General features: G+C 32.7%; 1 protein-coding gene across 1 annotated transcript; it reads right to left on the bottom strand.

Annotated features, from left to right (window-relative positions):
* Positions 1-325: 325 nt before the first annotated feature.
* On the bottom strand, positions 326-5,721 carry LOC102613718 (probable potassium transporter 17). Its single transcript, XM_006492218.4, has 8 exons — positions 5,382-5,721; positions 4,887-5,106; positions 3,834-4,061; positions 3,673-3,723; positions 3,006-3,266; positions 1,886-1,938; positions 1,440-1,809; positions 326-1,354 (listed from the first exon to the last, which is right to left on the bottom strand). Exons 1-8 carry the CDS (start codon positions 5,535-5,537, stop codon positions 498-500), a joined length of 2,196 nt encoding a protein of 731 aa, XP_006492281.1. The 5' UTR covers positions 5,538-5,721; the 3' UTR covers positions 326-497.
* Between the last annotated feature and the right edge of the window lie 10,424 nt (positions 5,722-16,145).

The raw sequence follows: 16,145 nt of genomic DNA, 5'->3' as shown, positions 1-16,145 counted from the left end.
GCTCGAACACAAAGTGAGTTTTGATTAAGAGTGGAGAAAAGTTGCCCTGGATGTCCAAGAAACTTGTCACTACATCAACATCAGATGTATTGCCATTATTACAAATCGGGAGCAATGACATTCATGGTTTTTTTTCCCTTTTAAGAAAATTTTTATAAAAAACAATCGTGTTATCATAAAAACAAACAAGATTGATAATAATAATTAAAAAAATAAAAATCCCTTCCACTAAGATAAAACTAATTGTTGGTGATATACTTTCCAGGAAGTACGATTTCCACGACTTTTTGGTGAAATTCATGGAGTTTAGCCTCACATAAGAATATAACATGGTGACAAGATTTCAGTAAATAATATAAGATCTGCAAAATGTTTTGTGGCACGCTCTTGGTGCTCTAAACTCCTATCTTACATGTTTCACTTTCAGTAACTTCCTTTTTTTCACTATTGTTTGCCTACTATATGTGTAACCTGCAATAAACATTAAGACGATCCTCTCAAGCCTCGTATAGCATTCCGACTTCAATACGTTGTGAAAGTGGCACACTCAGGGCTGGCAGAGCGGACCTACAATTACTATGCAAAACTTCATAAAAGGCAAGCATGATTCTATCAAACCGCTTACAGTTCTTGCCTATGTAGAACCTCGTCTTCCCTCGAACATGAATCACATCTGAAAGCTTTGCCTCTTCCAGAGCAGAAATCTCCTCCTGGATATCAACGGGATTAGATGGTAAACAATCCAAATATTTTTCTATATGCTCCCGCAGGCAATCAGTTACTTGATTTACAAAGTCATTGCCTTCAAGATTCAGAGTATCAGCATAGCCATACTGAATCACACATCCATAAACTCCTTTAAGGCCCAGTTTTCTTACAATAATTCTCTCTTCTGGAGCAACCCTAGGAACCAACAAGTATCTGAGCGTGGTAAAGACGGTAACTTTGTGAAGAGATCTCATGTTTTTAATATAATGCCCAAGTATAGGAGTCAGTCCATCTTGATGAATGTTGGTGTAAAAGAAGCACAATCCAGGAACCCTTTGAACGCCTGGATCCGATAGTAGTGTTCCAAGTCTTTCCAAGTCAATCTTGTGAGTCAATTCATATTCTATCTTCTTTTGCCGTCCATTGAACCAGCCGAACATAATGAATGCAAGGAAAAATGATATGGCAAAAGGAATCCATCCACCCTCAGGAATTTTAGTGAAGACTGCACTCACATAAACACCTTCCATTGTGAAAAATACTAAAAAGTATAGTGCGACCAGCAGCGAAGGAGTTCTCCATATCACGATCATGACCAGCGTCAGCAAGATAGTAGTGATGAGCATGACTAAGCTAACAACAACACCTACAAGTAATGTTATCAATTAGTGAGTTTTATACCAGCTGGATATAGGTTTAAAAGCTAAAAGCTAGCCATTAGTTTACCATACCAAAAGCATTTCCGATATCTTTCCCCTCGCCAAAAATAAGTATAACGGCTACACAAAGAATCATAAGGATGTAATTCACTTCTGGGGAATAGACTTCACCCTCTTTGTTTGAAGATGTGTGCACCACCTTGACCCTAGGAAAATAATCCAAAACTACAGACTGCTTGATGACAGAAAAGGTGGCTGATATCAATGATTGACTTGCAACAATAGCTGCCAATGTGGCTATGATAAAAATAGGCCAGTAAACTGATTTCGGAATAAACTTATAAAATCCATCTTCATGATCATTGGGGTGTCTGATCAGGTAAGCTGTCTGCCCCGCATATGTCAGAACCAGTGACGGGTATATTGTAAACAAAAAAGCCATCTGCTGGGAAAGAAAATGGTGAGGAACCCAATTTATATGCAGAAAGAACTCAAGAAGACTGAAAAATGGAAATTACCTGAATGGAACTCCTGTTAAAATGGCCAAGATCAGCAAATAATGCTTCAGAACCTATATGCAAGAAATAATTTCATCATCAAAGAACACATGTTATGGTTTTTCTGAATATTAAATGAAAAAAATGAAAGAAAAAAGGTGGCATTAAGCACATATGACTCTGAAAAAAATGAAAGAAAAAAGGTGGCATTTAGGACATATGACTCTGAATCCCAATACTTCTTTACTCTTTTTTTTTTTTCTGATACCCCAGGCTCCTACATTGACTTGGACCATGGGTCTGCCTCGGCCAAGCCCTAAACTGTTATTGGACCCTATTTGACAAAAAATAGTTTTTCAAGCCCTCCTACCATATTGGCTAAAGTTAGGTTTTTGTCAGCAGTAATACTGCTCATCCCAAAATTTTCGTCTTAAATGAAATGTCAAGTAACATGGCATTCATCATGTGGGTGATGAATTTTCTCAACCTTCATGATCTCACCATCCACATGAAGAATATCATTTCACTTGGGATGAAGAACTAGGGAATAGGTTCCTTTTTTTATTCCCTTAGCATGAGTGGAACTATCTTCTGCTAGCATTTCTCTTTGTAATTCTATTTATGTCGATGGGTGATTCATGTGTGTCAATACTAATCAAACCTTGTCCAGCATGTGAAGGTGCACATTAGAGATTAAATACTAATTATTAGGCCCTCGTATATCAGCTTAAGCTTTTGGATTAATGTTTTTCTCAATAATACTAACATTCGTTTGATTTGCAATCAATTCTCCAACTTGAAGACCATCAAAAACCTCTTTCTAGTTCTTAACACTGAGTAGATGAACAGTCAAAAGTGATAGTACCAATTTTGGTAACCCACTGGACTATTATTCCCAGCACATTGCTGAGTGTTGATTTTTCTTCACAAAAAATTGTATCCTTTTGGATGTTCTATAAGTCTACTATGATTATAATAAATCAGAACACATAACCATAATATACATTCCATGGTTTGGCAGTCTATATTTTCACCTAATGACAAGATAATTTCATCTATAAGCACAGGTCCACGAGCAAACAATAATAATGTTTCTCTTTTTATCATAGTGACAGCACAGAAGTTAAATGCTGAGGCTCACCTGTAATACAGAGGACAGTTCCACCAAGCAACAGCCAGCCTTCCTTTCCTTTCCTCCAAAAGAAATGGAATGTGTAGTGTGGGGATAAAGCTTTGAATATACCAGGATAGTGATGTATAATGCTATAAATTCCAACAAGAGGAGTACTGAATGTCCATGCACCCATGATGGGGGAGAAAAGAAAACTCACTCGGGAGGTGCCAAACTTTTGCAGTAGGAAGAGAACAATTAGAACTATAGCAGAAAGAGCTTCCACCAAAGCTGAAATATCATAAACCAGCAAAGTTGAAAACCAAAAAGAATCTACTTCAGGGGAAGAAATAACAGAAAAAATATTGACAGCATATATATAGTCCAGTTCCCTAAAAAACATAAAGCTCCCTATTGACAGCCACTAGAAAAATGAAAACAGAATCATTCAAGGTCACTTAACTTCGAAAAATAACTGCACAATCAATTTTGCATCACAAGAGACAAAAATAAGGTAAAAGGATAAAGTGATCCAAGCAAAAAGTACCTTAAGAGCAACTAAGGAACCAACAAAATGGGAATAACAGGGTCAATCACAGAATATACCGTATCTGAGTTGAGTTCTTGACATAATTATAGATTTCTGTAAGATTCTTAAGATTATGACCAAGTTGTAACAATTTGCATCAATACTTACATTTACTGACAGAAGGAAAAGGTGCTCTGATGCCATCCATAGCTGATAATACTGACAAAAGATTAAGCGTCAAATTAATTAATTCAAGTAAATGTTTCTACCAAAAGCAAAATGTTGAACTACAAAAGAAAATGAATAAGAGAAAAGCCACGGTGACAAACCTGAGATTGCAGGTGTAAGTATTCCATCTCCAATCAACATGCACATTCCTAACATTGCAATGAAGAGCAATATTCTTCTGGCAAGAATACTTTTCTCAAAAAACTTGCCTAGCCTACTTTTATTTTCTGCGCCCTCATGAAAAATAGAGTTTGAATCCAGGTTTTTAGCAGAAAAGAACCCAATATCCATTTTCCGACTAAGTAAGGAATACAAGGCAAATGTTCCTCCTGCAACCAATCAGTTTTCTTTGGAAGTGAGACGTTTATGAACTACTGGTGTTGAATGAAAAATTATACATGGTGGCTCCTGAAATGCTTTATATGCCTGCTGAAGAAGTTAAATTTATATTTTGGAGAAAAGAAATAAGTTGCAAATGTAGGTAAAAACAATAAGAATATATCATCTCTATCAAATAACTTCCAATTAATAGGAAAACTGGAGTATATGAAGTAAATCCTCTGTGGAATTACAAGAATATTTAGAATAGAAAAAATACTCGAAGACCAAGAATATTATTGCCTTTGTTTCTTTGAATCATATGAAAAAGTGTCAAAGTCTAGAAAAACCAAGCTTACTTTCCAGCAATCCATAGGCTTCTACAATTTCAAACAATTGTTTCCGAAGTTAACTCTAAACCAAAAAGAATATTTTTGTTTAAGATTCAGGTAAAATAAAATCCAATTACAGTTACAGGTTAAAGCCAATTGACACCTCTCCCTATTCATTTGCCAAACTGACAAACTCTGAAGCAGTGTCTCATTTACACACTTATAGATGTAATGGCACTCAGTCCCAGTGTATTATGACAAGAATTGGAGTAAATTGGTGAAGCTTGTTTATTCGGTACTTGGTAAAGCATAATACTATTGATCCGATTACCAACTAGCTTAAACCTTGAGGTCAAGCAGTAATGTAACAGAGTCACGGATAGTTTGTGAACCAAAAAGAAGTTTGAGTTACTCTAACCTCAAAAGGAAAGCTAAATGAAGTGTGCCATTCTGGCAACAGCAATGGCAATTAGAACCATAAACAGCAAAAATAACTAAGATTACCTTCGCCTTGATCATCAGCTTTGAGAGCTATGCTGGCATATTTGACAACACCAATTAGAGTAAGAGTCCAAAACATGATGCTGTAAATGCCCAAGTAGTCATCTTCAGTTGGAGACTTCAACGGCATTGACGGGTACACATATAATGGAGATGTTACGAGTCCTCCAAATACAACTCCCAGTGTCTTGTATGCGAGTACCAAATTCTCCCATCGACCCTTCTATTGATTCATAACATTTCATCACGATTAAACTTCTAAAATTTCAAAACTATATGCAATTCTTAGAAAAAAAAAAGAATTAAATTAAACACAAAACAAACTATTTAATTTTTTTTTTATGATATTAAAAAAAGAATTCCAAAAATCCGATAAAATGAAAGGAGAGAAATTTATACGCGACAGACACAAAAGGCATGCATTTTAATGGCCAAAAAAAAAAAAAGGAAAGGAGAAAGAAGAAGCGAGAAATCGAGGACATAGCAAAGATGACCGACCTTGTTGTCTGCAGCAGAAGCAGAGGAGTTGATGGAGTTGCGAGAGTGACGAAGACGAGAATGGACGTCAGCATTAAAAGAAGGCTGAACGTCGACGACGACCTCGGAGAAGGTGGACGCGGCAACCGAGTCAGCGGCACCGAGTTGCCGGTCCATAATTTGGAGAAAAAAAGAAAAAAGAAAAAGCACCGAAAAGATAATAATAATTTGTAGAATTTCAATTCTGTAATTCACTTCACTTTGGGAATGAGAACGTTTTTCTGACTTTTCAGTTGTGAAAAATGTGTGATATTATTTATCATTACATTACGTGCGTGGGTGTAGGCTGCTTCCGGCTTTGGCGCTGAGGGAGACTTGAGTGGTTGTTGGCTTATTAACCGTATTTTGCCACTATTACGGGCGGGCCCCACCCACGTAGAAGTGAGTTCTGTTACGTTCTGTTTCTGTTTAATTTTCTGTGCCTGGCGGACTCTTGTTTGAAAGATATTCACATGCATTCCAATCTCGGCCGTATAATAAAACAAAAACTCTCCACCGCCACTCGGATTATATGTATTTCTCTTTTATAATAATAAAATTAAAAATAAAAACAGCGTGATAATATATACACGCACTCTTCCATGGGTGTATATACTCTATTTAAAACAATTTCGAGCTCCTTATATGACTTTTTTTTCCCTTTTTTTCTTTTTTTTTAATGAAGTCTCATGTGGAGTCTTGTGTTTGTTTGTGTGTATATTTTAATATTACAATAAAAACTTAAATTGTGTCGTAATAAAATTGCCATATATTTATTGGGTTAATGTCACCTGAGTGACACATTTTTCGATAAATATAAAAAAAAAAGTGATAGATTTTTTAAAAATAGGCTGTGAGATAATAAATCATTAATTTTTTCATTAACTTTAACAGAATTGGTTGCCTTTTGATGAAATTCCGTTATGTGTCCTTGTGATTTTCTTTAAATATTACATTGATGTCCTTGGTTGCTTATTTATTTACATCCCATATGAAAAAAAAAACAAAAAATGAGAATAAAATTCAACTCATACCAAAATAATAATATTACAATAAATTTAACAATATATAACATTTTAAAATAATTTCTATAGTTTTAAAAATATTAAAATATTTCTCATGTATTAATAATATTAAAATTAATTCATATAATATTGAAAATAATTTAAATTTTTTATATATTTATTTCATAGTATGTTTCTATTTATTATAAAATTTATTTTAACATAATATAAGGTTGTAAAGTATTAAAATATATTTTTTAAACATAGAAATTATTTTAAAATATATATATTGTTAAATTTATTTTAATATTATTATTTTTGTATGAGTTGAATTTTGTTCTCATTTTTTTTTCACATGGGATGTAAATAAATAAGCAACTAAGGGCTTGTTTGGTTGTTATATTAAAGCCCCTCATTGTATTAATTTTACACAATCCCATGTTTGGCAAATAAAAAGTTACAAGACCACCACATTAAAAGCCCAAACTAATGCGGCAACTGCTGCTTGTTTTGTTTTTTTTTTTTTTTCCTCTCTCTCCCTTTTTGCTTTTGCAATTGTCGCTGGAGCCTTGCTTTTTTAGTTTTGCTTTTTGACTTTTGCTTTATAATAATAATAATAATAATTATTATTATTATTATTATTATTATTATTATTATTAATAAATATAACTTTTAATTTAATATTATTTTTATATTTTTATATTATAATTATTAATATAGATTAATAAACATGTAATTTATTATTCAATATTATTATATTATATTATTTTTTACATTATAATTTATTAATAACTAATAATAAATAGTTAAATTTGAAAAAATATTAATTTAAAATTAATAATAATATAAAATATTAATATAATTTAAGTATATTAATATAATATAATATAGTATAGTATAATATTTAATTTAAATTAATCAAAAAATTTATTACAGTACAGTGTAGTACCAAACATTTAACAGTATTATTATAATACAGTGCTAATACAATACAGCATAATACAATACACCAGCATTAAAATAATGCAATACATCATAATACAATACACCAGCATTAAAATAATGCAATACAACATAATACAATATATGTACCAAACGCACCCTAAGAACATTATCATAGTATTAAAAGAATGTCACAGGGACAGAAACGTATTTTCATCAGAAGACAACCAATTTCATTAAAATTAATAATTTGTCATCCCATTACCTATTTTTTAAAAACTTTATCACTTCTTTTATATTTATCGAAAAATGTGTCACCCAAGTGACATTAATCTCATATTTATTTTAGGAAATTTTTCATCTAAATAAGAGGACACCACTTATGGCTATACGTCGGTATCAAAAAGAAATCATATATTATTGATGAATTCGTACATTAGATCTGTCACTACATCGATTTGTAGAGCAAACACGGGGCTGAAGATGAATGATGTTCTAATGGGGTGGTGTTTTGCGTAGATGGAGTTCGCTTATGAGGAATACACCTGAGATTCTCCAATCTCCATGCATGCTTATATGGTTTTGTGTCGAGTAAAATACAAAACTTGTGGTGTGTAATTATTAATAAACCCCACCCCCCCACCCCCAAAAAAAAGATGAGACCAATAGGCGATTCAGAACCAAAAGTGGTAATCTTTAAGTTAATATTTAAAAATTGGAGAATACAGATACCCTCCATTAATCCTCAGTGTGTGTAATAATAATAGATTGGAGGTGATCGTCAGTTGGCTTTCAAATTTAAATAAATTAAAAAATAGAACCGTGTTTCACGCGATTTAAAAAAAAATAGTATTATTCTTTTTTTTATTTTACACTTGATGAAACTGATAAAAAATATGAATTGATTTTTTTTAAAGATGAGGCAGCCTTATAAAAAATAAAAAAATCTATTAGTCAGCAATACAAATAAAGAAGTAACGCAAGATAAATAATAAAATGAGAGAATATATTATAGAGTGATTTTATTCATTCCAATTGTGTGTGTACAAAACAAAAAGATGAGTTCTTCTTTTATAGTTACATAATCACTCCATGAAATTACTGAAAATTATGGATCATAATTCCTTGTGAGATAGTGGAAGTTATAGGGAAGCTAAAAGTCACTAATGGGAGATAGTGGGGAGACGAAAAGATATATGTTATGAATATCTACATTTATTTTAATAAATGCATAACACTCCCTCTTGGATGTTCATTATAAATAATATGTCTCATTAAAATCTTTACATAATTGTTATTGTGTAATAACAATCAAATTAATTATGAGAATATGAAAAGCCAAATCTAAAAGAAAATTTCTCTATTTATTAGATAATAGAGAATATAGAAAGGGATAATATAGAATATACAAAAAAAAGAAATGATGATGCCACATCACCTCCTCAAGTACCAACTTTATATATATATATATATTTGGCTTCAATTTAAGTCACTAAAGTTGTATCCCTTAAGATTTGAGAACAAAGCTTGCCAAATTCATACCATATATATATATATATATATATCCTTTCGTGAGAAAAGTTATTTTCTTGGAGCCCGCTAGCAGTGAGCTTTCGGTTAGGAATTTTTAATCATGGCAAGGATAAATAAAAAAAAAATCAGTATATTATTAAATAAAATAAGTACATTATATTAGAATTTATATCCCTAATTAATAAATTATTCCTAATATAATAGCACAATAGCTATATAAAGAAACAAAACATGCTGACGCGCTGAGTGCTGACATAAGAGATAGAAAATTACTTCATTTTGTTTTGTGGGACTTGGAAGTCGTTGAAAGAAGATGTTAATTAATTAATTAAAGTAAATAGGTGAATTAATTAATTATTTGGTTAATATATCTTTTCGAAGAATGCGTGGTAGACTATGAGCAGAGTGTTATCAATTCTTATCTTCAATGGCTTTATTTCAATTTAAGTTGTGTGTAATCCATTAAAAAAAAAATTGACGATATAACTTTATATAATGGAGGTTTTAATCATCTCGTAGCCATACCTCTCCAAATTCATTGGATTTCCAATACTTTAATTAGACAAAAGCAGCACCATTATTAAAGTTAAAAATATATGTGAGACAGTGCCATCACATCAGTATGTTGATGTACAAAGACCTTTCACTCAAATTCTAGCACATGATAGAAATGTTGACACTACAATAATTTTTTTTATTAGTTTTTACAAAAAAATTAAAATTAAAATATATCAGAAATATTATATCAATTATATAATAAATAAATAATATTATGATATGTGTATATTCATTTTTTTTAAAAAAAAACTACTATATAAATAGCGGTTATATTAAATTTAATTATATTTGTCACACATATATTAATTGATTGTATTATCTCTTATGTATCTTAAAAAAATTCTTTCGTTTTCACGCCTGTCTTTTAGGCTCTCTTATTTTGTCTCTCTCTCACGTCTCCTTCTCTTTCTCAAAGCAACACCATGCTCTCTCTCATATTTGTGATTGGAAATGCTTTGGTCTTTTAATAGTTTGCTTATTACGGATAATTCATCTCCAATTTCATTGTAAGTTTCGGGTATGTGTGTGTGTAAAACTCTGGGGTTTGAATTTTTTATCTAACGCTTGAGTTTCAAGATTCATCCACCATAAATCAATCAAATTAGCGTGAGATTAAGCCACGCATACACTTCAAAAAAACAAAAAACAAAAAAAAAAGAAGTAAAAAAAGAAAGAGGCAGTGCAAAAATTGAAAATAGATCATAACTGCGCAAACAGAGCATATGCGTAGACGAAAATTAGCAATTCCTTTTTCAACACATTCTATGGAATTATTGTTGTTTGATTCTTTACATTTCAAATATTAGTAAGGGCTGTTTTTCTTTAGTCAAGAATGAAACAAGCCACCATCCTTGGCATAAAACATTGACTCTGCCGACGTTGAAATTTGACCAACAGTCAACTGGCCCAGGCATCGAGTGTGCGTACTGGTGTGTTACTGATGTTTTAAATCAACTATACTAATAGTCCAAAAACAAAAACAAAAATCAGCTGTTACATATATTTTCATCAATAAATTAAAAAAAAAAAAACTAACGATAAACAATAGTTTTGTTCCCTGTTTAGAGTTAGAATTGAGAGTAAACATAATTTTGGGGTTTGTATAATTTATACTACCTTACTTTTTAAAATTTGTCGTAGAATTATTAATTTTTGAAAATTATTAAAAATCAAAATTAATTTTTAACTTCAACTTCAGATAATTATAAATCATCTCAAGCACAATCTTAAGTTGGCCCTTAGTACTTAGAGTTATAACTTAAAAGTACGTGGAGAGCAATTTTAGAGAGGGATGAATTAGTGCTTTATATGAATCCTTGGTGGCTCTGGTTATTGTGTGATGGTTTTTCTTGGTACATTGTACAATCTCATTAGTTGATTAATCATAATAGCAATGTGAGGCATCCAAACATTTAAATCACAAATTTTATCCTAATTAATATGAAATTCATCTATTAGATGGTTGTTCAATAATTTTATAATTCATGAAATTTATCATCTAATAAATGAGTGACATAAATCATTAGAATTTAAATATTATGATCATTAATATTATTGATATAATAATGTGATTGATTGCAACTTTAGTTGTTGCTACAAAAGAGGAAACATGATACTTTTAAAATGTCATAGTGTAAAAAAATCATTGTATAACTATTTGAACATGGAGTTGTATTGTTGTCATCCCTTAATTAATCTCATAAAATCCCTATTCTATTAAAATCACATTTAAAGACAATTATGAATAAAACTAGTGTACTTACACCCCTCAAAAAGTCTTGAAAAACCCCTTCGCTAAAGATGTGCCATTAAAATATCTAAAAATTTAATTAATTCTAATAACACCACTATTATTCCATAACAACTCTCTCTCTCTCTCTCTCTTCTTTAATTAATTTCTATAGTCAAAATTTGCACAAAAAAAAAAAAATTAATCAAATGATATTTCCCTCTCATTGTTTAATATATTGAGTGTTTTCTTTTTAACTAATTAGGATAGCTTCTTCTTCTTTTTTCCCCTTCAAATTTCTTCTTGTTCTTTGGTTTTATTGCCCTAATAATATTTTGCAGATGGTTATAATTAGTAATCATTAGTGTGAATTTGGTTTAAGTTTTAGAAGATGCTAAAACCCAACTCTTGATATTGAACGGGGGAAGTTAGAGAAAAGAGGGGTTTCACCAAATAAAAATATTCACAAAGAGGGTATTTTTAGCATTAAGGTATACTCGAAAAAAAGGTTTTAATTTTGGAAGGGTCCAAATAGGCAAATAGTTCAACTCTTCAATATAAATCAAAAGGGAACCTCGCAAATGACCAAAATGCCACTAGAACTCAGTGATAAGGGCCCAAGAAAAATGAAACTGGGAGTTTCAAGGAGCCCAGTTTCGATGGACGCTCTCGCGCTAAACAGAAGCCCACGTGTGATTTCTAATAATAATATCTTATTATTATGTCAACAGCTGAAATTAAAAAATTATTATCATAATAAAATCTTATTATGCGATCAAATGAACAGTCAGTAAATTGACATTGCTTCATATATAATATTTTTCTGTGGTTTTGTTTAGGAATTAAGATACACCCATACTTTATAAGGTAAGATCAATCGACGCTTAAACTACAAAAGGACAATATATGGATTAAATTTAATTATTTATCAAGGCCGTGCCCTGCATGCTGCGAATATAAAATAAGTTGTTTTGTGTATTATCAGGTAAGTTGACATGACACTTAAAACTTCTACTCACTGCACATTTAGTATCCTATTTCTTTTATTATCTAATTATATTTCCTTACTAATAATTGCCTTCTTGAGTATATGCATCTCGTTGTATGCAGTTCCCCCCACGACACACGCACACACACACACACAAATGGATGTAGGAAAATATATGGTTTTTACAATTTATTATTAAGGAGAGCTTTGACGATTTTTGAAACAAAAATGGTATTTTCATAAATTTTGATACTGATACAGTTTATCAATTTTTTTTTAGCTAGAATTTGGTTTCATGATAAAACTGGTTAAGGGTGCATTTGGAATTGTGGTTAAGCAACTGTAGTTTAAAAGTTACAACAATAAAATATTTGGTAGACGCTAGCTATTGTAGCTTGGAAGTTATATTAATATTATTTTTCACTTGTATGATGAAAAATCTATTATATATTTAATAATTTTATCAAAATTATTTTTAAAATTTATATTTACTGCATATTATTAACTTTTGTATAATAATTATAATTTTTTTTTTCACAGTAGTTATAGTTTAAAAGGCAACACCTCAATTTCAAATAAAACCTAAAACAGCAACACTAATAGATTTGTAGTTTAGAGACATCTTATAAGATTTTGGATTTACAAAAGGCTTTTCTTTGTTTGCCCTCACAACATGTATAAAAATAATAAATACCTTGAAAAAGAAAAAGAAATTAAGAAAAGAACTAATAACTATTATTTTCCAAAAAAAAAAAAAAGATAAAAAACAGAATTTAAAAATAAAAAAATGTTAATAATCAAGCCGGGACTACTTTATAACGACGAGTACATATCATATTTTTTTTGTCTTTTATCAAACTGGCCGTTGGATATTATCTAATGGCTGAGAAGAATCCACGCTGAAGAGTAGCAGTAATCTGACATATAGGTGATCAACCGATCACCATAAGTACAACATGTATTTGGTTAAAAATAATTTTTTTTAAAAAAAAATTGAAGCATTTCGAATGCATTAAAACGAAATCGATAACAAAACGCGACATGCAAGTCTAGGTTGCTTACAACTCTTATTGAAGCATTCCAATCTCATTAGTATATAAATATTAATTTATTTTGTCCATGCCAATCTCATTTGGACCAAAATTCATATATTATGTCATAAAAAACAAATATAATGATAGCTGTGCATGAAAAACTGTATATAATTATATATGTTGTGAAAAATAAAAGGGTTATTGCTAATTATCGATACATGCATTCATAATACCCACTACTGCCGAATACAAGGCTGAAAAGTGTATGCATGTGCATGGCTCCGTGCAATTAATGGTGCTTCTATGCCCTTATGAATGTTGAGTATTGTATATATATATATATACTGCATGCAGTGTTGTACTAATATATATGGTCGTGGAGGTTGAATAAGAATTGACATAAGCATTGTCCATAGTGATGTTACTGTATTATATATACTCTCGGAAGTTGGTACAATTTGTAAAAACATTCCAAAAAAGAGATTTTTGGCCATATTTCAAACAAAACAAAGATTGTTTGTTGGTTAGAATTACAGTTTGTGGGCATGCAGAGGTCTGAAAACATTCCAAAGAGAGAGAGGGTACAACATCGGTTATTCTCTTTTAAAAGTAGCTAGGTCTTGTCGATAACTTAATTAGTATATGTGTTAGTTTAAAGTCGTTGGATCCTTCTCTTGATCATCACAATTTAACAACCATTTTTGGTAAAAGAATCAAATCAGTGATTACTTATCACGCATATATGCGAACGTAGACGGACACTAATAACCAATCTCTAGACGGAATGTCACCAACAATGCGATGGAAGAGCAAGAGCTATACAATACAAACAGAGGTCTAAAAACATTGCACGAAGAAACAAGTGTACACCATCCCTTAAGTCTCTTTCAAAATTTTAAAAAATAACAAAGTAATCAATAAGTCAACTTAAAAGAAAATTACAAAAGAGAGGGGTAAATTTAAAATATTGAAAAGTTCCGAGTATGTCGGAACCCTACGAGAACATTGGAACAAACGATAACTCTAGTTTTTTTGGGACTTTTCCGCCGCCGTTTGTCGATGATCGATCAAGTAAAAAGGCCCGCTGGAGGGCGAATGGACTGGATGCCAATGATTCGCTTCCAGCATCTTATCGAGATGCACTTCGTGATTTTGGCCAAGGGAAGAATAGTGTTCATGGGATGACTGAGGGAGAGGAATTTCAAGACGATGATTGGGATTTTGAGCCAGGAGATGTCATGGTACGTTCTGATGGAGCTATGCCAGCAATAGACTTTTCGAAACGCATTCAAGAGAAGCTAATCAAACCATGGCAAAACTCAGTCGTGGTTAAACTTCTGGGTAGAGATATTGGATACAGAGTGTTGTACAATAGATTGAAATTGATGTGGAAAAAGATTGGGGAGTTTTCAGTGGTGGACTTGGAGAATAACTTTTTCCTGATTCGGTTACAGTCTTATGAGGATGTTGAATATGTCTTAACGGAGGGGCCATGGGTCATTATGGGACATTATTTAACTGTGCAACCATGGTCTCCACAATTTGACAGCAAGGTGACTAAATTAGATACAGTTAATGCTTGGATTCGGTTACCTGGACTGCCCATGCATCTTTATGATAAGCGTATCCTGAAGAAAGTTGGTCAGCTTGTAGGGTTTGTCCTCAAAATTGATGTGAACACTGCATCCAATGAAAGAGGAAAATTCGCAAGGCTGGCGATGCGAATATCGCTCACTAAGCCTCTGGTTTCTCAGTTTAAAATTAATGGCAGTGTTCAAAAAGTTGAATATGAGGGATTGCCAATAATATGCTTCAAATGTGGGCGCTATGGTCATTCAAGCAATGGGTGTACATCTGGAGATGCACAAGAGGTTGCACTGGAGGCAACTATTGGTACTGAGGTTGCATTCATACCTCCCACAACCATTCACACTAATGCGGGAAAGGAGGATCGAAACAGGGAAGATAGTTTTGGCCCCTGGATGATTGCTCCAAGGAGAAGAAGGGCTGCGCCAATTCTTGGTAAGGAGAATGTGAGCAGCAACATGCAAAATCAAAATCATAATGCTGGCATGTCACGTTTCACTGTTCTTGAGGATGCTGTTGAGGATATTGAGGCTGTGGGAGTGGCCTTCCATGATTCCCCGAAGGAGCTACATCAATTGCCCAACCCATTTATCTACTCCCGTACTATGAGTAAGCCTAAACCTGTTTTTAATCTCATTGCTAACCCTAAATCACAGACCCTACGACCTAACATGAAGGGCAAACAAATTGCCAAGCCCCAACCGCCCAAACCTAAACAGACAATTACTGGAACCTCTAAAGTCATGCATGCAAACATTATTCCACGTCCCAAAGCAACCCCCAGTTCAAAGCAAGCCAACCCCTCATCTGCTACTTCCCGTGGTCCCTCCATAGCACATACAACTCTTAACCCAAAATATCACACAGTAGTTTCCTTCGCTTACCCACCTAACATCCTTGTTGGGGAAACTAGCGGGGCTCAAAAAGAGATCGCTCATGAAGTGGACCCAGGGCACCAACCTCCTTTTGAACAGTTAAATGATCCCCCTGATAGTGGTGAGGTGGGGGAAGAGGATGATATTATGAATAATGTTGATGACAACACATCTGATGTTGAAACCTCCTTTGTCAATGAGACTCCTGGTTTGCAGGAGACATCGCCAAGGGGTACCCGCCAGTAAGGCATTTCTTTCTCTGGTTATTTTTATGATATCTGTCATGTTTTGGAATGTTCAGGGAGCGGGCTCGACGAGTTTTAAGCTCTCTTTTAATTCTTTAATCTCAAGTTATAAGCCTTCAGTGGTGGTGTTGTCTGAACCGCGTATTAGTGGCAAGAAAGCTGATCTTTTCATAAAGGGGAGTGGTTTTGATAGGTCTCATCGGGTTGAAGCCGTGGGTTTTACTGGAGGGATCTGGATATTATGGAAGAAT

Source organism: Citrus sinensis, chromosome 2, assembly GCF_022201045.2.
Source record: "Citrus sinensis cultivar Valencia sweet orange chromosome 2, DVS_A1.0, whole genome shotgun sequence".
In the NCBI taxonomy this organism is placed as follows: Eukaryota; Viridiplantae; Streptophyta; class Magnoliopsida; order Sapindales; family Rutaceae; genus Citrus; species Citrus sinensis.
Note: the sequence above shows the minus strand (reverse complement) of the source record. Positions and strands in the feature narration are given on the sequence as shown.